The following is a 16,166-nucleotide window of genomic DNA, read 5'->3' on the forward strand; positions in this document are numbered from 1 at the left end:
CCGCCTCGTAGGAACTCATAGCAACCGCTCCAAACACAGCGCGAAGGCAAAAAAAGGAAAAAATTATTCAAACGGATCACAAACAGCTTATGTCGAGGGAGACTCTGCGCCAAAATCTGGTTTGGGTTTTCTCTTTGGTGGAGACGAGAGGGGAGGTCACGGGGTGGTGAGAGGCAGGGAGAGGAGCGACGTGGGGATACGGTCCCTCGGAAATACACGCATCCATCCCCGCAGGCGTGCGCTCCCACCTGCATTTCAACCCCGTCCCTACAAACTCATAGGCATTAAGCCACAAACGGATGTCAGGGTCAGCCCTTGCAGCAGGGGAGAAGGAAAAAAAGATGTCAGCATCCATTTCACGTTGGTTTGGGTCAGCCCAGCAAAACGAGGCGCCTTCCTCAACTTCGGCAGCGGAGAGGTGCGCCTGCCGACGGCGAGCTCTTCGGAGCAGGGGCTGCTTGTACCTCTGCATCTTGCACAGAGCCAAGCACGGTGTCAATGTTAAGCAAATCAAAAATAATGTCAGAATCTACTCTCCCACCCATTCCAAGATGAGCATGAAAAAAATAATGATATTTTACTCACCCATCAAAAGAAAATTACTCACGCCAGGCGCGTGGGCGAGCAGAATTTTGCAAGGCTGTTTTAGGCCCTGACTATGCTACAAAAATATCCATTTTAAGCATGGTTGTGAAACACGGTTGTGGCTCAACTATAACACTGTTTTTTAGCTACCTGTACAAAGAAGGTGGAAAAAATAGTAATTAATAGCCACGCGCTAATGGCGCTCCAAGGACCACACCAGGCGCTGCCATCTCCCACCACGGTGGAGGACGCGGCGCGTGACTCTTGCCAGCTGCTCCACCCCGCAAGATGCCGCGGTGAGCTGATGTGCCGGCGCTGCCCGCTTTGCCGAGGGCACGCCAGCGTGTCGGTTTCACCGCGATACCACCTCTGGGATGCGCAAACCGCCTTGCACAGGCGCTACACGCGGCAGCGCCGTGCAGGGAGGTGTTTGGGAGCTGCGCGGACCTCGCTCACCGCTTTGGTATCCAGTTGCTTCATCCAATCTAATTTTATCCCGTGCTCAATCTCCAAATCCCGGTATCGTTGAAACCCGGAGAGAAGGGGGAGTGTTGCCATTGACCACAACAGGACTGCGATTTGAGTGCCGAAAAACATCAATATTGATTCACTGGAAAGAAAACAGCGCCTTGGTCTGTGTTTGCATCGCACCTGCCCAACGTGGCCACAGCGCAGCTCCAAAACATGGAAACCAAAATGAATAACCAACACTCTTACGCTACAACCCGGCTATGCCTGCCACCTCCCCGCGCTCTCCTCTCCCCTTGCTAGCAGGCATAAATCCACCCATTCAACCACCCTTTCCCAGGCAGACAGCTCCTCTTCCTCACCTCCATCCCCAAATATTTCAGAGAACACATTCACCTTAATTCTAGATTGCGTCTGGTAAAGATCTGGGGAGTTAAATATCGCATAACCACACATTTCCACTCCCGACTTCAAATCGATGCCAGCTCCTTAGTCCACTTAGCAAGAGCTCCCTGCCAAGAGGCATATGGTTTAGCAGTCCGGCAACGGCAACCCCCTTGCAGACCAATAATACGCTGCACTGCAACATGAAAACACGTGCTTCGCACTGCCTCACTGTCAACATTTGCTTAACATATTTTTTCTCCCAGTAAATACCAGCTGTTGCAGCGGTGCCGAGAGGCAGCATTCAGATATTGAGCTGTCACGCTACTAAAACCCCCTTCCCGTTTGCAAAATCACCTGTAGGAGCTGGGAAACCAAAAGAGGAGGTATTTGGGAGTCTGGTTATGAGCTGCAACAAAATTTGGCTTTACAGGGTTCCACGAACCTTAATAAAATCCTTTAGGTGGCCACAAATGAGACGCTTGTGGCAATTGAGGGTGATGATACAAGAAAAGCTCTGTTTCTCTTTTTATTTTTTAAAAGCGAGTGACCGCCAAGGTAGTTGCTGGCGTATTTTCCCCTCCCTTCTCCAAAACACAAGGCCACAGGTGAGCGGTGAGGAAGAGGGGACTATGAATGCGTTCAACAGACCCCAATCCACAGTGCAAAAGCCTAAAGGAAGCCACCAAGCTCTGCCAAGATTTAGAAAACATCTCATCTGTCCATGCAAGGCTGTTTCCCAAAACAAGCCTACTCCTGCTCTAAATAAAGCTTAGCCTAGAAAGACAGCACTGCCTAGTTGCCTAGGTGCAGGAGTCAGGAATTTGGGGGTTTAACCCAGCCTCTGTCACCAGCAGGTTACTCTGTACTCTCTGGAGCAAAGTTTTCCTGTGTTAGTACATCGGGCACTGCTGTTCCCAGTCCCGATGCAGCACAGAAACCCCCAACCCACCAAGCACTCGCAAAGAGCGAGGGAAAGCAAAGGATTAACCACACGCAATTCAACAAGGCATCAACCATCCCGCTTGCAAACAGCTTCTTTGCCCTTCCAGCTGCTGGGATCTCTCACAGGCCTTTGGAAAAAAATTAATTAAGGTAACAAACGTGCAGAAGCAAAACTGGAGGCAGAGTTACGTGCTGCTTCCTCAGCGTGACCTGCAGGACAGAGCTGAGGATGAAGCTCCATCCGCTTGATCAGCTGCAACAGCCGACCCCTGCAAAAACAGAGGTTTTAATCAATGCTGCTCTGGGTCTAACGGTGCCCGTTGCCGGAGAGGGATGCACGTGCAAACTAAGCAAACACACTGTGCCGCACAAAGCAGCCTCCCGCCTCGCCGGGCTGGGACAAAGCTCGCTCCCTCTGTGGGGCCAGCAGAGCAGCGGCATTGGGGCTGGCAGAGCTGCGGCATTGCGGACGGACATGTTTTCCTCTGACATTTGAGGAGCAGGGCATGACCCCAGCACAATCGGTTCCCCCTCCCCAGCACGCACGCCGGCATTTGTTACCGCTGCCGGCGGGAGCGTAACCCCTCGCTGCGTCGGCGAAGTGGACGTCACGCCAAGCCCGGCCCTGCCAGCCGGGCGCTGAACTCCAGGCCCCCCCCATGAATGGGGCGATTCATCCAGGGCGGGTGGCTGCGGGAATTATCTGCCAGGAGGGTTGGCAGGGCCGGCCGGCCAGCGAGGCCGAACTGAGAGCGATTGTGCCTCTGACACGCTGCTGAAGCCTGGCGGGGTCCGAGCCCCTCGCGTTCGCGCGTAAGCAGAGCCACGACACACCAAAGGACTGACGCTGCTGGAGAAGAAAGAGGAGACTCAGATTGCAGCGGAGTCCCGAGTGTCCCCCTCCTTTCAGCAATGACCTTTTATTCCTCCCCAGCAAAAGGCGAAAACACCCGATCTCTCAGCAAAAGCCACGTGTATTGTAGGGAAGCCACCAGGCGCCATAAGCTACAGTCCCCAGGCGAGGTCCCTGGGGAACAGCACGGCTGGCTGGACACTGGAAAGCACAGAGGGGAAGCGGTGCCGCTCTGCACCCCAATTATTCCACATCCATCATGTGAAGGGAATATTCCTCTCTTATGTTTTCAACTCTGGAGCTCCTCCCAGACCAGGAAAGCGGAGCAGGTGTCTTCCACCAGCCAGAGCTTGCTAAACGCAGCCCCCAGGCCATGCTACCCACAGAGCTCAGGAGGGCAGCCTGGGCAAAAGGTGGCTGCGAGACCCTTGTTAACTGACGCCGCCTATAATCATGGCTGCTCCAAGATGAGTAAAGCGGAACAAAAATGAACCCAGTGAATAAGTGTGTATTTTTAACCAAAAGGCCCCATTTTAATAGGTACCTGCGTGTGCATCATTATATTCTCAAAGTATGTTTCCAGACCACGACTTCCCCCACTCCCAGCCCAAACAAAAAAATCTTCAATTTTCACCATGTGCCGGCCCTGACAAACTCAACCTGAGAGCGCCAGGCAAGGGCCTTTTTCTCCTTTAACCATCCCATCCTTCACCTCTCATGATGGCACTGGCTCTAAATCGCTACCCAGGATGAGAAATCACACGCAGCAGCCAAGATTAAATTCTGCTATAATTAGTTTAAAGAAGTGGCGGGGAGATGCGCAGAAGCAGCATGCCAAACGCACCGTGGTAGCCGAACTGAGCCCTTCACATGTCTGATTCAAACACACGTGGGATTTTTTATTTTTTTTTTAATGGCAAAAGCTTTTTTTAATGGAGTTGAAGGTGAGTTTACAGCGTTTCAGACTCACAGAGCTGCTGGGGATTTTTGGGGACCCCCCTGTCTCCCCACAGCAGTGCCTGGGCATGGGGTGGCGAGCCCTGCTGTGGGGAGGTGGGAGGGTTGGGGGGGCCAAGGGGCTCGGCCTGTGCTCCCCCTTACCCAGGAAGGGGGCCAGGCCCGCTGTGGCCTCGGGAGGGACAGGCAGCTGCTGCTGGGGGGCACAGACAAGGGGCTTTCCAGGGGCACATCCATCAGAATCCGTATCCCATATGCATGCCCACAGACACAGTTTCGAGGCAGCTACACCGAGGACCCCACTGGGCCAGCGCCAGGGACCCCTCTCAGGGCCAGTTCTGGGGGAGACGCCCCCAGGCCCCCAGCCCCAGGCCTCTAGCCCCAGGGACCTTCTCAGGGCCAGCCCCAGGGGGGACACTCCAGGCCACTACCCTCATAGACCCCCTCAGAACCAGCACCACAGACCCCTGCTGGGCCAGCCCTGGAGAGACCCCCCAGGCCGCCAGCCCAAGGGGGACCCCCTCAGGGCCAGCACTGGGGAGACCCCAGGCTGCCAGCTCCGGGGACCACTCAGGGCTTGCCCCGGGAGGGCTCCCCAGGCCAGCAGCCCAGGGGAGACACCCGTCAGAGCCAGCGCTGGGGGGGGACGACACACGACACCCCTCAGGGCCAGCGCTGGGGGGGGGGGGACGACACACGACACCCCTCAGGGCCAGCGCGGCGGGGGGGGGGGGGGCACCGCCCAGGCCACCAGCTCCGTAGATCCCCTCAGAACCAGAACCGGGGGACCTCTGCCGGACCAGCACTGGAGGACCCCCCTCAGGGCCAGCATGACCGGGGATCCCCTCAGGGCCTGCCCCGGGAGGGCTCCCCAAGCCGCCAGCCCCGGGGGACCCCTCCGAGCCAGCACCAGAGGCCCCCCCAGGCCGCCAGCCCCGGCGGCGGCCGCGATGAGGAGCCGAGGCCTGGCGGGCCGAGCACCGCAGCAGGCCTCACCGTGTCGGCCGCGGGGTGGCGGCGAGCCCCAGCCGTGGCCGGGGGCCCCGTGGCGGCGGGGCAGGGCGGAGCGGGGCACGGCGCGGCCGGGCCCCGGGGTCCCGCACTCACCAGCTCATGGTCCCCCGCCGCCCCGCGCCGCTCCCGGAAGTGCCGCCGCCTCCGCCCCGCCCCTTCCGGCAGCGCCGCCGCCGGGCGGGAGGAGCGTTAGCCCGCCGCGTGCCGCGCCGGGGTGACGTCGGGGAGGGGCGTGACGTCACGGGGCAGGGCAGGGGGCGCGCAGCTCTGTGCGGCGGGGAGAGCGGGGAGGGACCCCCTTCAAATCCCCCGCTCGGGGTGCAAACGCTGCAAACGGGGCGGGCGTTGGAGCAAAACCACCGCGGCCCCCCAAAACCGGGGTGGGTGGGGGGGTGGGCAGGGGCCGGGGGTGCTTGGGGTGGGTGAGGATGCAGGGAGGGGATGCCTAGAAGCATCCCTGGGGGGGGGGGGGGGGGGGCAGGGGGTCCCGGGGGTGGGCAAGGGCTTGAGCGTGGGGGGCCTGGGAGCACCCTGGGTGGGCGAGGGGAACAGCAGCACCCTAGGTTGGGCAAGGGTGCAGGGAGGGGATGTCCAGGGGCACCCTGGGGTGGGTGAGGCATGCCCAGGAGCCCCCTGGGGTGGGCAAGGGTGCAGGGAGGGGATGTCCAGGGGCACCCTGGGGTGGGTGAGGCATGCCCAGGAGCCCCCTGGGGTGGGCAAGGGTGCAGGGAGGGGATGTCCAGGGGCACCCTGGGGTGGGTGAGGCATGCCCAGGACCCCCCTGGGATGGGCGAGGGGTGCAGGGAGGAGATGCCTGGGAGCATCCCTGGGGTGGGCAAAGGCATGAGGGTGGGGTACCTGGGAGCACCCTGGGGTGGACGAGGGTTGGGGGTGCCCCAGCCATGAGATCCAGGGGGAGGGCAGCAGGGACATGCAGCACATTTGGAAGGGCAGGAGCACCCAGATTTGGGGAGACCCCCGCAAACTTGACTCCGGGAGGCTGGGCAGGTAGGGCAGCAAAGCCGTTTTGGTGACAAACCACCACCCCCACCACCCCCCCATCCTCAGCACTGTCCCCAGCAGCCACCACCAGCCCTGCGGTGACCCTGGGGGTGGTGGGATGAAGCAAACGCCCCCCTCCCTGAGCACTGGGTTCCTTCGGACCCCCATTGCCACCGAGGGGGAGTCGGCTTGGTCCCAGTGTCACCAGGCTGGTGACAGCACGTGCCACCGCACGGGGCCAAGGGGAGGAGGCCCAGGACCGGCGCCAAGTGTGGCTTTATCAATTAGCAGGTGGAGGTAAACAGCGCGGTAATTACAGCCAGGGAGGATGATGCTAAACTGGGAAGGTGTTACCGACACCAGTGAGGACAGGGGATTAACCGAAAAGGAGCAAAGTGGGGGGGGCAAACCATGGGCGGGGGGCAGGGGGGTACAGCCCCCACGCACCGGTTTTGTGCCGGGATGCAGAGAGGCAGCCAGGGGGTTGCGAGGTGGCACAGTGGCATCAGTTTTGGGGTGTCAGAGCAAACCCTGAGGGGGGGCAGCATGGGGGACCCTGCCATGTCCCCAGCAGAGGCGTGGGGAGGAAGAAGAAGGACGGAGCAAGGTTGGTGCCCGTGGTTTGCCGGTGGTTGCCACTCCTTGCTGGGACATGCTGCTGCTCCCAGCCACCGTCCCCCCACCAGCACCTCGGGGTGGAGGGGACACGGCCGGGAAGGGTGGGAGGCAGAGCTGGGATGAGCAGGTCCTGGCACCTGGGCATCTTGATGGCCACGGGGCTCGGGAAGCATCTTCCCTGGAGGCTCTGCCCCACGTGCTGTCATGAATTTTGAGTCCTTCCTCCAAAACGCTCTGCCAGGAGCAGAAGCTGGAGCTGCCACCCTGGCCAGGAACAGGGAGGAAGGCAGGGTGGATCCGCACGGCACCAGCACAGAGCAGGAGATGAGGGATCGGGTGATCCAGAAACCATCCAGACCTTCTGCAGAAGTTTCTCACTGGGGCAGCGGGCGAGGCTGTGAAGATCGGGGAGGGATCCCACCAACACCTGTGGCATGGAGATCCACCAGCTGCAAACCAGGAGCTGCTGGCTGCAGGTCCTCGTCGCTCCCGACCCCAGTGATGGGGTCTCAGCTCTTGGTGCTCCTCCTCGGAAGCAAATCCCATCCCGTGGTGAGCTCTTGGCTTTCAACAACAGCTTGCCAAGCCCCGAAGACCCTCAGCGGAGAGCAGCGAGGTGTTGGTGGCCTCCTCCGGAACCCAGAGCTGCCGTCGAGAAGGGAAAGGCAGCAAGTTGTGTTGAGCTGGTACGTGACTGGCAAGCCCTTCCCTCCTCCCCAGAACACAGATCGCCCAGAATGGGGATGGCAAGTGCCGTGTTTCCGTAGCAACCAACATTTTTGTGCAAGGTGCTGCACGCACTCCACGCGTTTTGCCACCCAAGGGTGCTCCTCACCTTCCTGCTCCATGCAGAGGGGGGTCCTGCCCAGCAGGACGCCTGCACCCCAATGGCAGAGCGGGTCCCCAGCCCAGTGCTGGAGCCACAACACCCCGTCGAGGCTCGGTGGGTGCCATCCCTCCTCCTCCTCCTCGCCCACAGCAAAGGAGCCCAAAGTGTTGGAGAAACCTTGGGTGGCTCCTGGCCGTGGTGTGGTGATGGTGGTGTGGCATCTCCTGGCAGCCTTTGCCACACCACCGCCTGCCCATGCCCGGCATCTCCAACATCTTCCAGCACAAGGCGCCGGTGGAGATGGACGCAAGCTCCACCGCAGCACCCTCAGGTGATGCCAGGGGTCACGGTGGCTCTCCCCGTGCCGTCGGCTGGGTGCATGGCGACTCCGGCTCCCATCCATCCACCTCAGCTTGTCCAAGCCACGCCAGGGATCACTGCGGGGACTGGCGGCTCCAGAACTGGCATCCAGCCCCTGGCCACTGCGGGACCTCAGAGATGCCTGGAGCGCTGAGGGGTGGGCAGCCCCCACTGCCCCTCTGGCCCCACACTGGATCCAGCAGCCGATCCAGCCTCATCTTAATGGTCACCAAAAGCTCAACCAGGTGGGAATCCCGGTGGGAGCCCACCCTGCGCGTCCCCCGTGGGCTCCAAAGCGATTCCCCCAATGCCAGGCCATGCCATTGCTGCCTGGCCCTCAGTCACGGGGCGGCCCCCCCGGCCCCCGGCTTCTCCCTCAAATTAAAGCCTCTCCGAGCCGGAGAGCTCGGCAAAACCCCAGGGATGGGCAGAGCTGGCCTGGCCTGGCAGGACCAGCAGCTCCTCCGTGGCCCAGCTGCGGATGCAAATCAAAAAGCAGGAAATTTGACGGCGGTGCCAGTGCCTCCACGCCCCGGGAATGCCAGGGAAGACCGCGGTGCCAACGCCGGCTGCCAGCACTGCTGGCGAGCCCTGGGGAAAGGGGAAGCTCCAACGCCACGTGGACCATGGGACCCCAGACCCTCAGCACACTCCAGCCCACCGCCAGCTCCAGGAGAGCCCATCGCTGGGGAAGGATTGAACCATCACAGGCCACCAGACGCACACCAGCTCCCAACACCCGAGCGCTTCGTCCTGCTCCTTCTCCCACCCGCCCCTCGTGCCTGTACGAGCACCAGCTCCGAATCCCGGTGGGTTATTTTTAACCCGAGCGACCCAGCCCAGCAAAAATCCCCTCTCTGCTCTGTACCTGGGGCGATTTGGCCGGCGAAAGGCGCGGAGGCATTACCGGCTGAAGCGGCGCGATCCTCTTTTGCCCACCGTTATCCGACAGATGCAACCCGGCGAAAGCCGCCGGCAAAATGGTGACGGGGTCAAGGTGGCGGCGGTGACACGAGCGGGGAAAAATAAGACGCAAGGTCAAGGACAAACCAAGGACGCGGTTGTTTTGGGGGGCTGCAGAACGCACCCTGTCCCCGTGCAGCCGGGAAAAGGGAGGGGGGACGCAAGGACGGAGCCGGTCACCTTCGGGGTCACCCAAGCGTCCTGGCCAGCTGGTCTCGCCACGCCGTCCTGTGAACAGAACTGAAGGAGAGGGGGGCTGAGAAAAGGTTGGGTTATTTAAAAAAAAAAAAAATCATACAAAAAAAAAATTTTTTTTTTCAAAAAATACAACACTAGAAAAAAAATGTACAAACAGGTTTCAAAGTCGCCCGTAATGAGGCACAGCACCCACCGTCCTACACATTTCAAGCCACTTTAACATCCCCCTTACATATTAGAGACTTTTTTTTCTTTTTTTTCCAAACCAATATAGATCTTCTTTTTAAGCAAGGTAAAATAAAGATATTTACTACAGATTTTGATTGTCAGCAAACACAATATATTTACTGCATTAGCATTTGCTCACAGTGCAAATGGTACAACAATACATCAGTTCAATATTTCTGATTTTTTCCCTTAAAAATGCTGTATGCATTAACTATCATATTTGCATTACAACATGACAAATGAGCAAATGAAATGTGTGTGAAAATTATCACCTTTTCACAATATCAAGCATAATTATTTTTTTTTAACCTTAGTATAAGGTACTATAAATCCAAGAAATAAAAACATCCACAAAATATATTACATCTGGTATGATTTTTTTTTCTCTAAGTACTCAACTTTATACAAAAGTCTTTCAAAAAATATCATTCCCTTAGGTTTGTGTGGTTAAACCTGATTGTGGGTTTTTTTGTTCCTTTCGGTTCACATAAATTAGACTGCATTCTTTCTCTTCTCTTTATTTTTTGTACGTTTTTAATGTGTTTTTTTTTTTTTTTCACATGCAGACATCAAACCTGGATAGCACGACCTTTTGGCAACAAAGATTTTTTTTTTAAGTCATTATTATTTTTGCTTAGTTTAGCTTAAATGTCTGAGCACAGTTTTATTAAAACAAAAGAAGAAAAAAATCAGAGCAGTCATGCAATGACATGCACATACCAGAAGGAGAAAGAAAAAAAAATAAAATAAAATAGAGGACTAATTGATTTTTCTCCTCCATAGCTGGTTGGTTGTTTTAAAGTGACCAAATAAAATAAAATAAAAATATCTCACATTATAAAAAGTATTCAGCAAAATACTGCTTTTTTTTTTCTGCATTTCTGTAAAGAATTTCCCTTCTGCTGGGAAAAAAAAAAAAAAAGGGGAAAGAAAAAAAAAAACAACAAAAAAAACCACCAACAAACCCGAAAGCTGCTGCCGGGACATCGCTCCCCGCCGCCCCCCGAAGTTGCGGAGGACCCGCAGAGCCGCCCCCCGCCCCGCCAGCCCGGCCGGGGGGCCCGACCCCGCTTACCTCCGCCGCGGGGAGCCGGTGCTGGGGGGGGGGGGGGGGGGGGGGGCGCGGGGGGGGGCAAAGGGGGCTGGATCCAAGCCCAGGCGGGTCGGCTCCAGCCAGCCAGCCCCACCCGGACGGACCGGATCCAGGCGAGCCCAGTCCCGGGGAGCCGGGAGGGTGGGATCCAGGAGGGCCCGATGCTGGGGACCCCAAGCCCCCGGGGAGCCCAAGCGGGTGGGATCCAGGAGGGCCCGATCCTGGGGACCCCAAGCCCCCGGGGAGCCCAAGCGGGTGGGATCCAGGAGGGCCCGATCCTGGGGACCCCAAGCCCCCGGGAAGCCCGGGTGGGTGGGATCCAGGAGGGCCCGATCCTGGGCAGCCCAGCCACTGGGGAGCCCGGGCAGGTGGGATCCAAGACGGCCCGATCCTGGGCAGCCCAGCCACTGGGGAGCCCGGGCAGGTGGGATCCAAGTGCCTGGCGATCCAGGTCAGCCGGGATCCCCGCGATCTGGAACCCGGGCAGCCCAGATCCAGGCCAAGCTGGGTGCGGGCAGGCTGGAGCCGGGAGATGCGGGACGCGGGCAGCGGGGGTGCGGGCAGCCGGGTCCAGGCAGCTGGGATCCGGGCCGTGCTGGAGCCGGGAGAGCCGGATCCGGGGAATCCGGATCCGGGCAGGCAGGATCCGGGCAGTACGCGTAATCCGGGTGCAGGCAGCAGGGATCCGGGCGGTGGGGAGCCGGGTCCAGGCAGTGCGGGTGCGGACAGCAGGGACCCGGGCGGTGCGGGCAGCCGGGCAGGTACAGGCAGCCGGGACCCGGGCGGTGCAGGTACAGGCAGCCGGGATGCTGGCAATCCGGGTGCGCGCGGTGCGGGTGCAGGCAGCCTGGGTCCAGGCAGTGCGGGTCCTGTCGATCCAAGTGCAGGCAGGATCCAGGTGCGGGCAGCCTGGACCCGGTCAATCCAGGTGCGGGCAGAGTGGAGCCCATGGAGCGCAACCCCCGGCATCCTGAACCCAGGGGGCAAGGCCACCCCAGGACCCCCCCCCCAGAGCGGTGCGGAGGGCAGGGGAGAAGGGGTGCCACTGCGCCGCTCCCCATGGTCCCTCAAGCGCACGTGGTGACGGCAGGGGCGAGGGCAACGGGTGGTGAGGTGGCGGCGGCGGCAGCAGCGGCAGGGGGTGCGGTGGGGGGCTGCCCGGCCGAACCCTTCTCGGCCTTCTTCTCCTTCTGCTTGAGGTGGATCTTGGCGTGCCGCTTGCGCTCGTCGGAGCGGGCGAACTTGCGGCCACAGAACTCGCAGGCAAAGGGTTTCTCGCCGGTGTGGGTGCGGATGTGGGTGGTGAGGTGGTCGCTGCGGCTGAAGCTCCGCATGCAGATGCGGCACTGGAAGGGCTTGTGGCCTGTGTGGATGCGGAGATGGCGGGTGAGCTCGTCGGAGCGGGAGAAGCGGCGGTCACAACCCTCGGCAGGGCAGGCGTGGGGCCGCTCGTGGAGTGGCGTCTTGCTGGGCCGGTTGGGATACTTGCGGGGTCGGATGGGCTTGAGGGTGAGTGGCGGCTGCGGCAGCCCCCCGAAACCCGGGTGGATCTGCTTGTCCTTGAAGGCCTTGATGGTCTCCAGTGGGGTGATGGGGGGCGGGTTGACGCGGATGGGGTCCAAGCTCTGGAAGGGTTTGTGCTCCGTGATGGTGCCCATGTCATTGGGATGGTGGTAGAGGTTATAGTCTGGGATCATGGGGAAGAGGTTGCTGTCCAAGGCGGGCTTGGCCGCCTGGTAATCCTGGGGGGAGTAGGTGAGGCCGGGGTTGCTCTGGGGGTCGTGGAAGGAGACGGGCTCTGGGTAGAGGTCACTGCAGGAGGAGTAGGGTGGCAGCGCGGGGTACATCTGGTCCACCTCGCCCTGCGGCGGGCCCATGCTGCCCGCTGAGCTCTGCGTGCTGGTGAGCGCACCCGAGGACGGTGGTACCCCCAGGATGCCCGCGCTCATCAGGCTGATGATGTTGTCCTGGCACCAGTTGGAGGGCGAGTCGAAAGCGAATTTCCCCAGGTAGGTGACAGTCTTGTTGCCAGTCTTGTTGCCCGGGGCCGGTTGAAAAGTGCCCGAATAGGATGACAGTTCCTGGCCGGCCTTTTCGTTCGCTAAGCCAATGTCCATAACATTATCTGCAAAGTGCGAGAGAAGCAGGGCAGGGTGAGCCGGGAGGGCTACGCCGCCCCGGGCGGGGGTCCCGGGGATGCACCGGGGATGCTCCGGGGCCCCCCGCCCCGCTCCCTCCTACCCCTCGCTGCGTCCTCCCCCCCGCCCCGCTCTGCTCTCCGCGTACTGCGGCGCTGGCTGCCGAGGGTCCCGGCGGTGCGGGGCCGGGCTGCCGCCCCCCGCGGCTGTCCCCGGGGGGGGGGCCGGGGACACACAGCGCCGCCGCCCCGCCGGTGGGGCCGGAGGAAGGAGGTACCTGCGGCTACAGGTAGGCTTCCTCCCCGTCCAGCCCCCGGCAGCGCTGGGCACTCCGCGGAGCCGGCTGCGGCCGCCGACGCCGTTACCGACTCGCTGCTTCGCTGCGCCGAGCCCCGGCGAGGAGAAACACGGCGGCGGGGGGGGGGGGGGGGGGCGGGTTTAGCCTGGCGAGGCTCCGGGTGGGAGCAGGGGACACGCGGGGAGACACCCCCCCCCCCGCCCTCGGCGCTCACCTGTGCCCCCCATGTCGCCGGCCGTGTCGTCCCCCCCTCCCCAAGCCCCGCGCTCCCGGGAAGTCGCCGCCGCGTCCCGGGGAGCCCACGCTGCCGCCGCCGCTGCGGGCTGGGGGGGGGCGGCCACGGCCACGCGCGTCCGCGGCGCCTCCGCACCGCGCGGATCCCGGGGCGGGCGGGCGGCCCCTCCGCGCTACGGGGGGCCCAGCCGCTTATCGACCCCCCCCCCCCCAAACACACACATCCTCCCACCCCACCCGTGTCCCCCCTCCCCCACGCAGCCCGGCCGCCGTCCCCGTACCTGCGGCGGCGGCTCGGCAGCAACGCTCGGCGGAGCCCTGCAGCGATCGCGCGGAGACACGGCGAGGAAAGGGGTGGGTGGGTGCGGGGGGGGGGACGCTCCCCAGCCCCAGCGCTTCCCTTCCCTCCGAGGCTCCATGACACCCTACCCACAGCGTCCTCCTCCTCGCCCCACCGGCTCCCACCCCCCCCCCCCTTCTCCCCATTTTCTTCTCCCCCCCCCCTTACCTGCAGCCATCTGGTTGTAGTGAGCCACCGAGTCGCTGCTGCTGGAGAAGATATTCAAAGAGTTGGGGATCTCCTCTGGGTACAGATTGTCAGGCAATTGGTTCATCAAAGTGTTCATGGTCCCCGGCAGCTTCTCCAGTAGTTTGCCTGTCATAGCACTGGAGGAAAAGGCTGGTTCAACGTGGCTCCGAGCTCAGCTCCCGAGGAAACAACATCCGAGTGGCAAATCCGTGCGAGGGAAATCATGCAAGAGAAAAAGTTGGGGCGGGGGCGGGGGGGGGGGCCGGGGAGGAGGAGGAGGAGGAGGAGGGGGGGGGGGGGGAGCCGGGGGTGGCCGCGGAGGAGGGGGCGCGGGGGGGGGGGTGCGGTCCTCCGTGGGTCTCTGGTGGTGTTTCCTCGAGGGGGAGGGGGCGATCTGGCTGGCAGATGTGGTTGTAGAAGCGGGTGGGAGGATTTAACCCCTCCTCTCTCTCGCCTCGCTCCCGCTCCCCGTCCCCGTCCCCGTCCCCGTCCCCGCTCCCCGTCCCCGCTCCCTCCCGCGCTCGGCTCCGCTCGCAGGTTCCCTCGCTGCCGCCCGACTGCTCCGCCGGGGACTCCGCAGCCCATTTATCCGGGCGGCGGGAGCGCTCCGTGACGTAGCTGCCCATATATGGACAGACAAAGCCGAGCCGAGGCCGAGACGTCACAATGGAAGCTCCGCACAATGGAACATTAGAAAGCAGGAAGCGGGGCCGGCGCGCGCGGGGCCGGGCACCGGGGAGCGAGGTACCGGGCACCGGGCATCTGCACCGGGCACCGGGCACCGGCATCTGCACCCTGCACCGGGCACCAGGCATCTGCACCGGACACCGGGTATCTGCACCGGGCACCCTGCACCGGGCAGCGAACATCGGGCACGCCGCACCCGGCACCGGACACCGGGTATCTGCACCGGGCACCCTGCACCGGGCACTGGGCATCTGCACCCTACACCGGGCATCTGCACCGGGTACAGGGCAAAACGCACCGGGCACCGGCCACCCACACCGGGCGTCTGTACCGGTCATCTCCACCGGGCATCTGCACCAGCCAGCCCTGCACCGGGCATCTGTACCGGGCATCTGCACCACTCAGCCCTGCACCGGGCATCTGTACCGGGCATCTGCACCGGGTACCCTGCACAGGGCACCGGGCGTCCTGCACCGGACACCGGGCACTGGTCACCCTCTACCGGGCACTCGGCATCTGCAGCAGGCACCCCGTACCGGGCACCTTGCAGCGGGCACCGGTGGTCACCCTCCACCGGGCATCTGCAGCGGGCACCCCGTACCGGGCACCGGGCGTCCTGCACCGCGCACCCTGCACCGGGCACTGGTCACCCTCCACCGGGCACCGGCCCCCGGGCGGGGGTCTCCCCCTGCGCACTCACACCCCCACCCGCCGGTGCCCGCCCCCGGCGGCCGCTGCAGCCCCCCCCTGCCCGGCTCGCTCCGCCGGGGACGCAGCGGGGGCAGCCGGCGCCGGCCCTGCCGGTCCCTGCGCCCCTCCCCCGGGGATGCTCGGAGCCAGGCTCTCCCCGCAGGTTTTCCCCCCAATCCCTCCGCTCCCCGGCGAGCAGGAGCCGGCGGGGGAGGCGGGGGGGGGGGGGGGGGCACCGGCCACAACCCCCATCCCGCAGCCCAGGAGAAGCGGGTTGGGAGATGTGCGGGGGAAACCACCGCGCCAGGAGTTGGGAAGGAAGGAGAGGGGCAGCGGGGAAGGCGCTGGAGCTCCAGGAGCCCCAAATTCCGCCCCCCCCTCCCAACCAGTGGTGACAGTGGTGGCTTTGCAGCCAGCCGCCCCCTCCCCATGGCCCGGGTCCCGTGCAGTGCAGGGCTTTGAATACTTGAAAACAGGTAACACTTGTTGGTCGCCTGTGATTTTAACCTCACCTCCCCCCCCCCCCCCCCCCCCCCCTTAAAAGTTTGGCACTTCCAAGGCGTCAGTAATTAGGTGGTTTCGTGCTAAGTGTGCCAACTGATGCTATCTTTAAAACCCTCCGAGTTATATAGCAAATGTATGGAAAAATGCTGTGTTGCAATAGCTCCACTTACCCAATTCCTGCAGGGCCGGCTTTGCAATGGGAGTGAAATCCGTGCTACGGGAGAGCTGCAGCTGGAGGGGCCCGGGCACCGGCTGCCGGCTGGGGAGGGGGGCGGGGGGACTGGAGGGGGGCGGGGGGGCTGGGGGAGTGGGGGGGCCGCTGCTGCGGGACCAGGGGACTTTGGCCCTGCGGTGCCGGCAGCCTCTCGGATTGGGGTGCGGGGGGGGGGGGGGATGCCTGCGGGGGGGGGGGGGGGGCAGCAAGCCCCCCCGGTGGCCTGTTTGTGAGTGCGGGGTGGGGGGGGGCGCGGTCCGTGTGCTCTATTCACTTCAGGACCCCCCCCATCCACTTCAGGACCCCGCCATGCACTTCAGGACCCCCCCCATATCCACTTCAGGACACCACCCCCCACTACATCCCCCCCCCCCC

At 62.3% G+C, this 16,166-nt stretch overlaps 2 protein-coding genes across 5 annotated transcripts in view; both read right to left on the reverse strand.

Annotated features, from left to right (window-relative positions):
* Positions 1-5,393, reverse strand: part of BIN3 (bridging integrator 3) — a 43,712-nt gene extending 38,319 nt beyond the window's left edge. The window contains exon 1 of one of the 2 annotated variants that reach the window (XM_055820205.1): positions 5,300-5,393. In XM_055820205.1, the coding sequence (XP_055676180.1) occupies positions 5,300-5,307 (8 nt within the window). In that variant the 5' untranslated portion in view covers positions 5,308-5,393. The remainder of the gene's footprint in view (positions 1-5,299) is intronic. The other variant, XM_055820204.1, reaches the window with a different exon arrangement.
* A 3,877-nt stretch (positions 5,394-9,270) lies between these two features.
* On the reverse strand, positions 9,271-13,942 carry EGR3 (early growth response 3). 3 transcript variants are annotated; one of them, XM_055820201.1, is made up of 3 exons: positions 13,676-13,805; positions 13,449-13,485; positions 9,271-12,622 (listed from the first exon to the last, which is right to left on the reverse strand). In XM_055820201.1, exon 3 carries the CDS (start codon positions 12,612-12,614, stop codon positions 11,565-11,567), a length of 1,050 nt encoding a protein of 349 aa, XP_055676176.1. In that variant the 5' UTR covers positions 12,615-12,622; positions 13,449-13,485; positions 13,676-13,805; the 3' UTR covers positions 9,271-11,564. The 3 variants fall into 3 exon arrangements, with proteins under 3 accessions (XP_055676176.1, XP_055676175.1, XP_055676177.1); XM_055820200.1 differs by lacking the exon at positions 13,449-13,485 and having other exon boundaries at positions 13,676-13,942; XM_055820202.1 differs by lacking the exons at positions 13,449-13,485; positions 13,676-13,805 and adding an exon at positions 12,913-13,046.
* Between the last annotated feature and the right edge of the window lie 2,224 nt (positions 13,943-16,166).

The sequence above is a fragment of the Falco peregrinus genome, chromosome 17 (assembly GCF_023634155.1).
Source record: "Falco peregrinus isolate bFalPer1 chromosome 17, bFalPer1.pri, whole genome shotgun sequence".
Lineage (NCBI taxonomy): Eukaryota > Metazoa > Chordata > Aves > Falconiformes > Falconidae > Falco > Falco peregrinus.

Coding starts and splice junctions, on each gene's coding strand:
- EGR3 (XM_055820200.1), bottom strand. CDS start 13,829: ATGACAGGCAAACTACTGGAGAAGCTGCCGGGGACCATGAACACTTTG. Junction 12,623..13,675: donor CTACAACCAGATGGCTGCAG/GTAAGGGGGGGG, acceptor CGCACTTTGCAG/ATAATGTTATGGACATTGGC.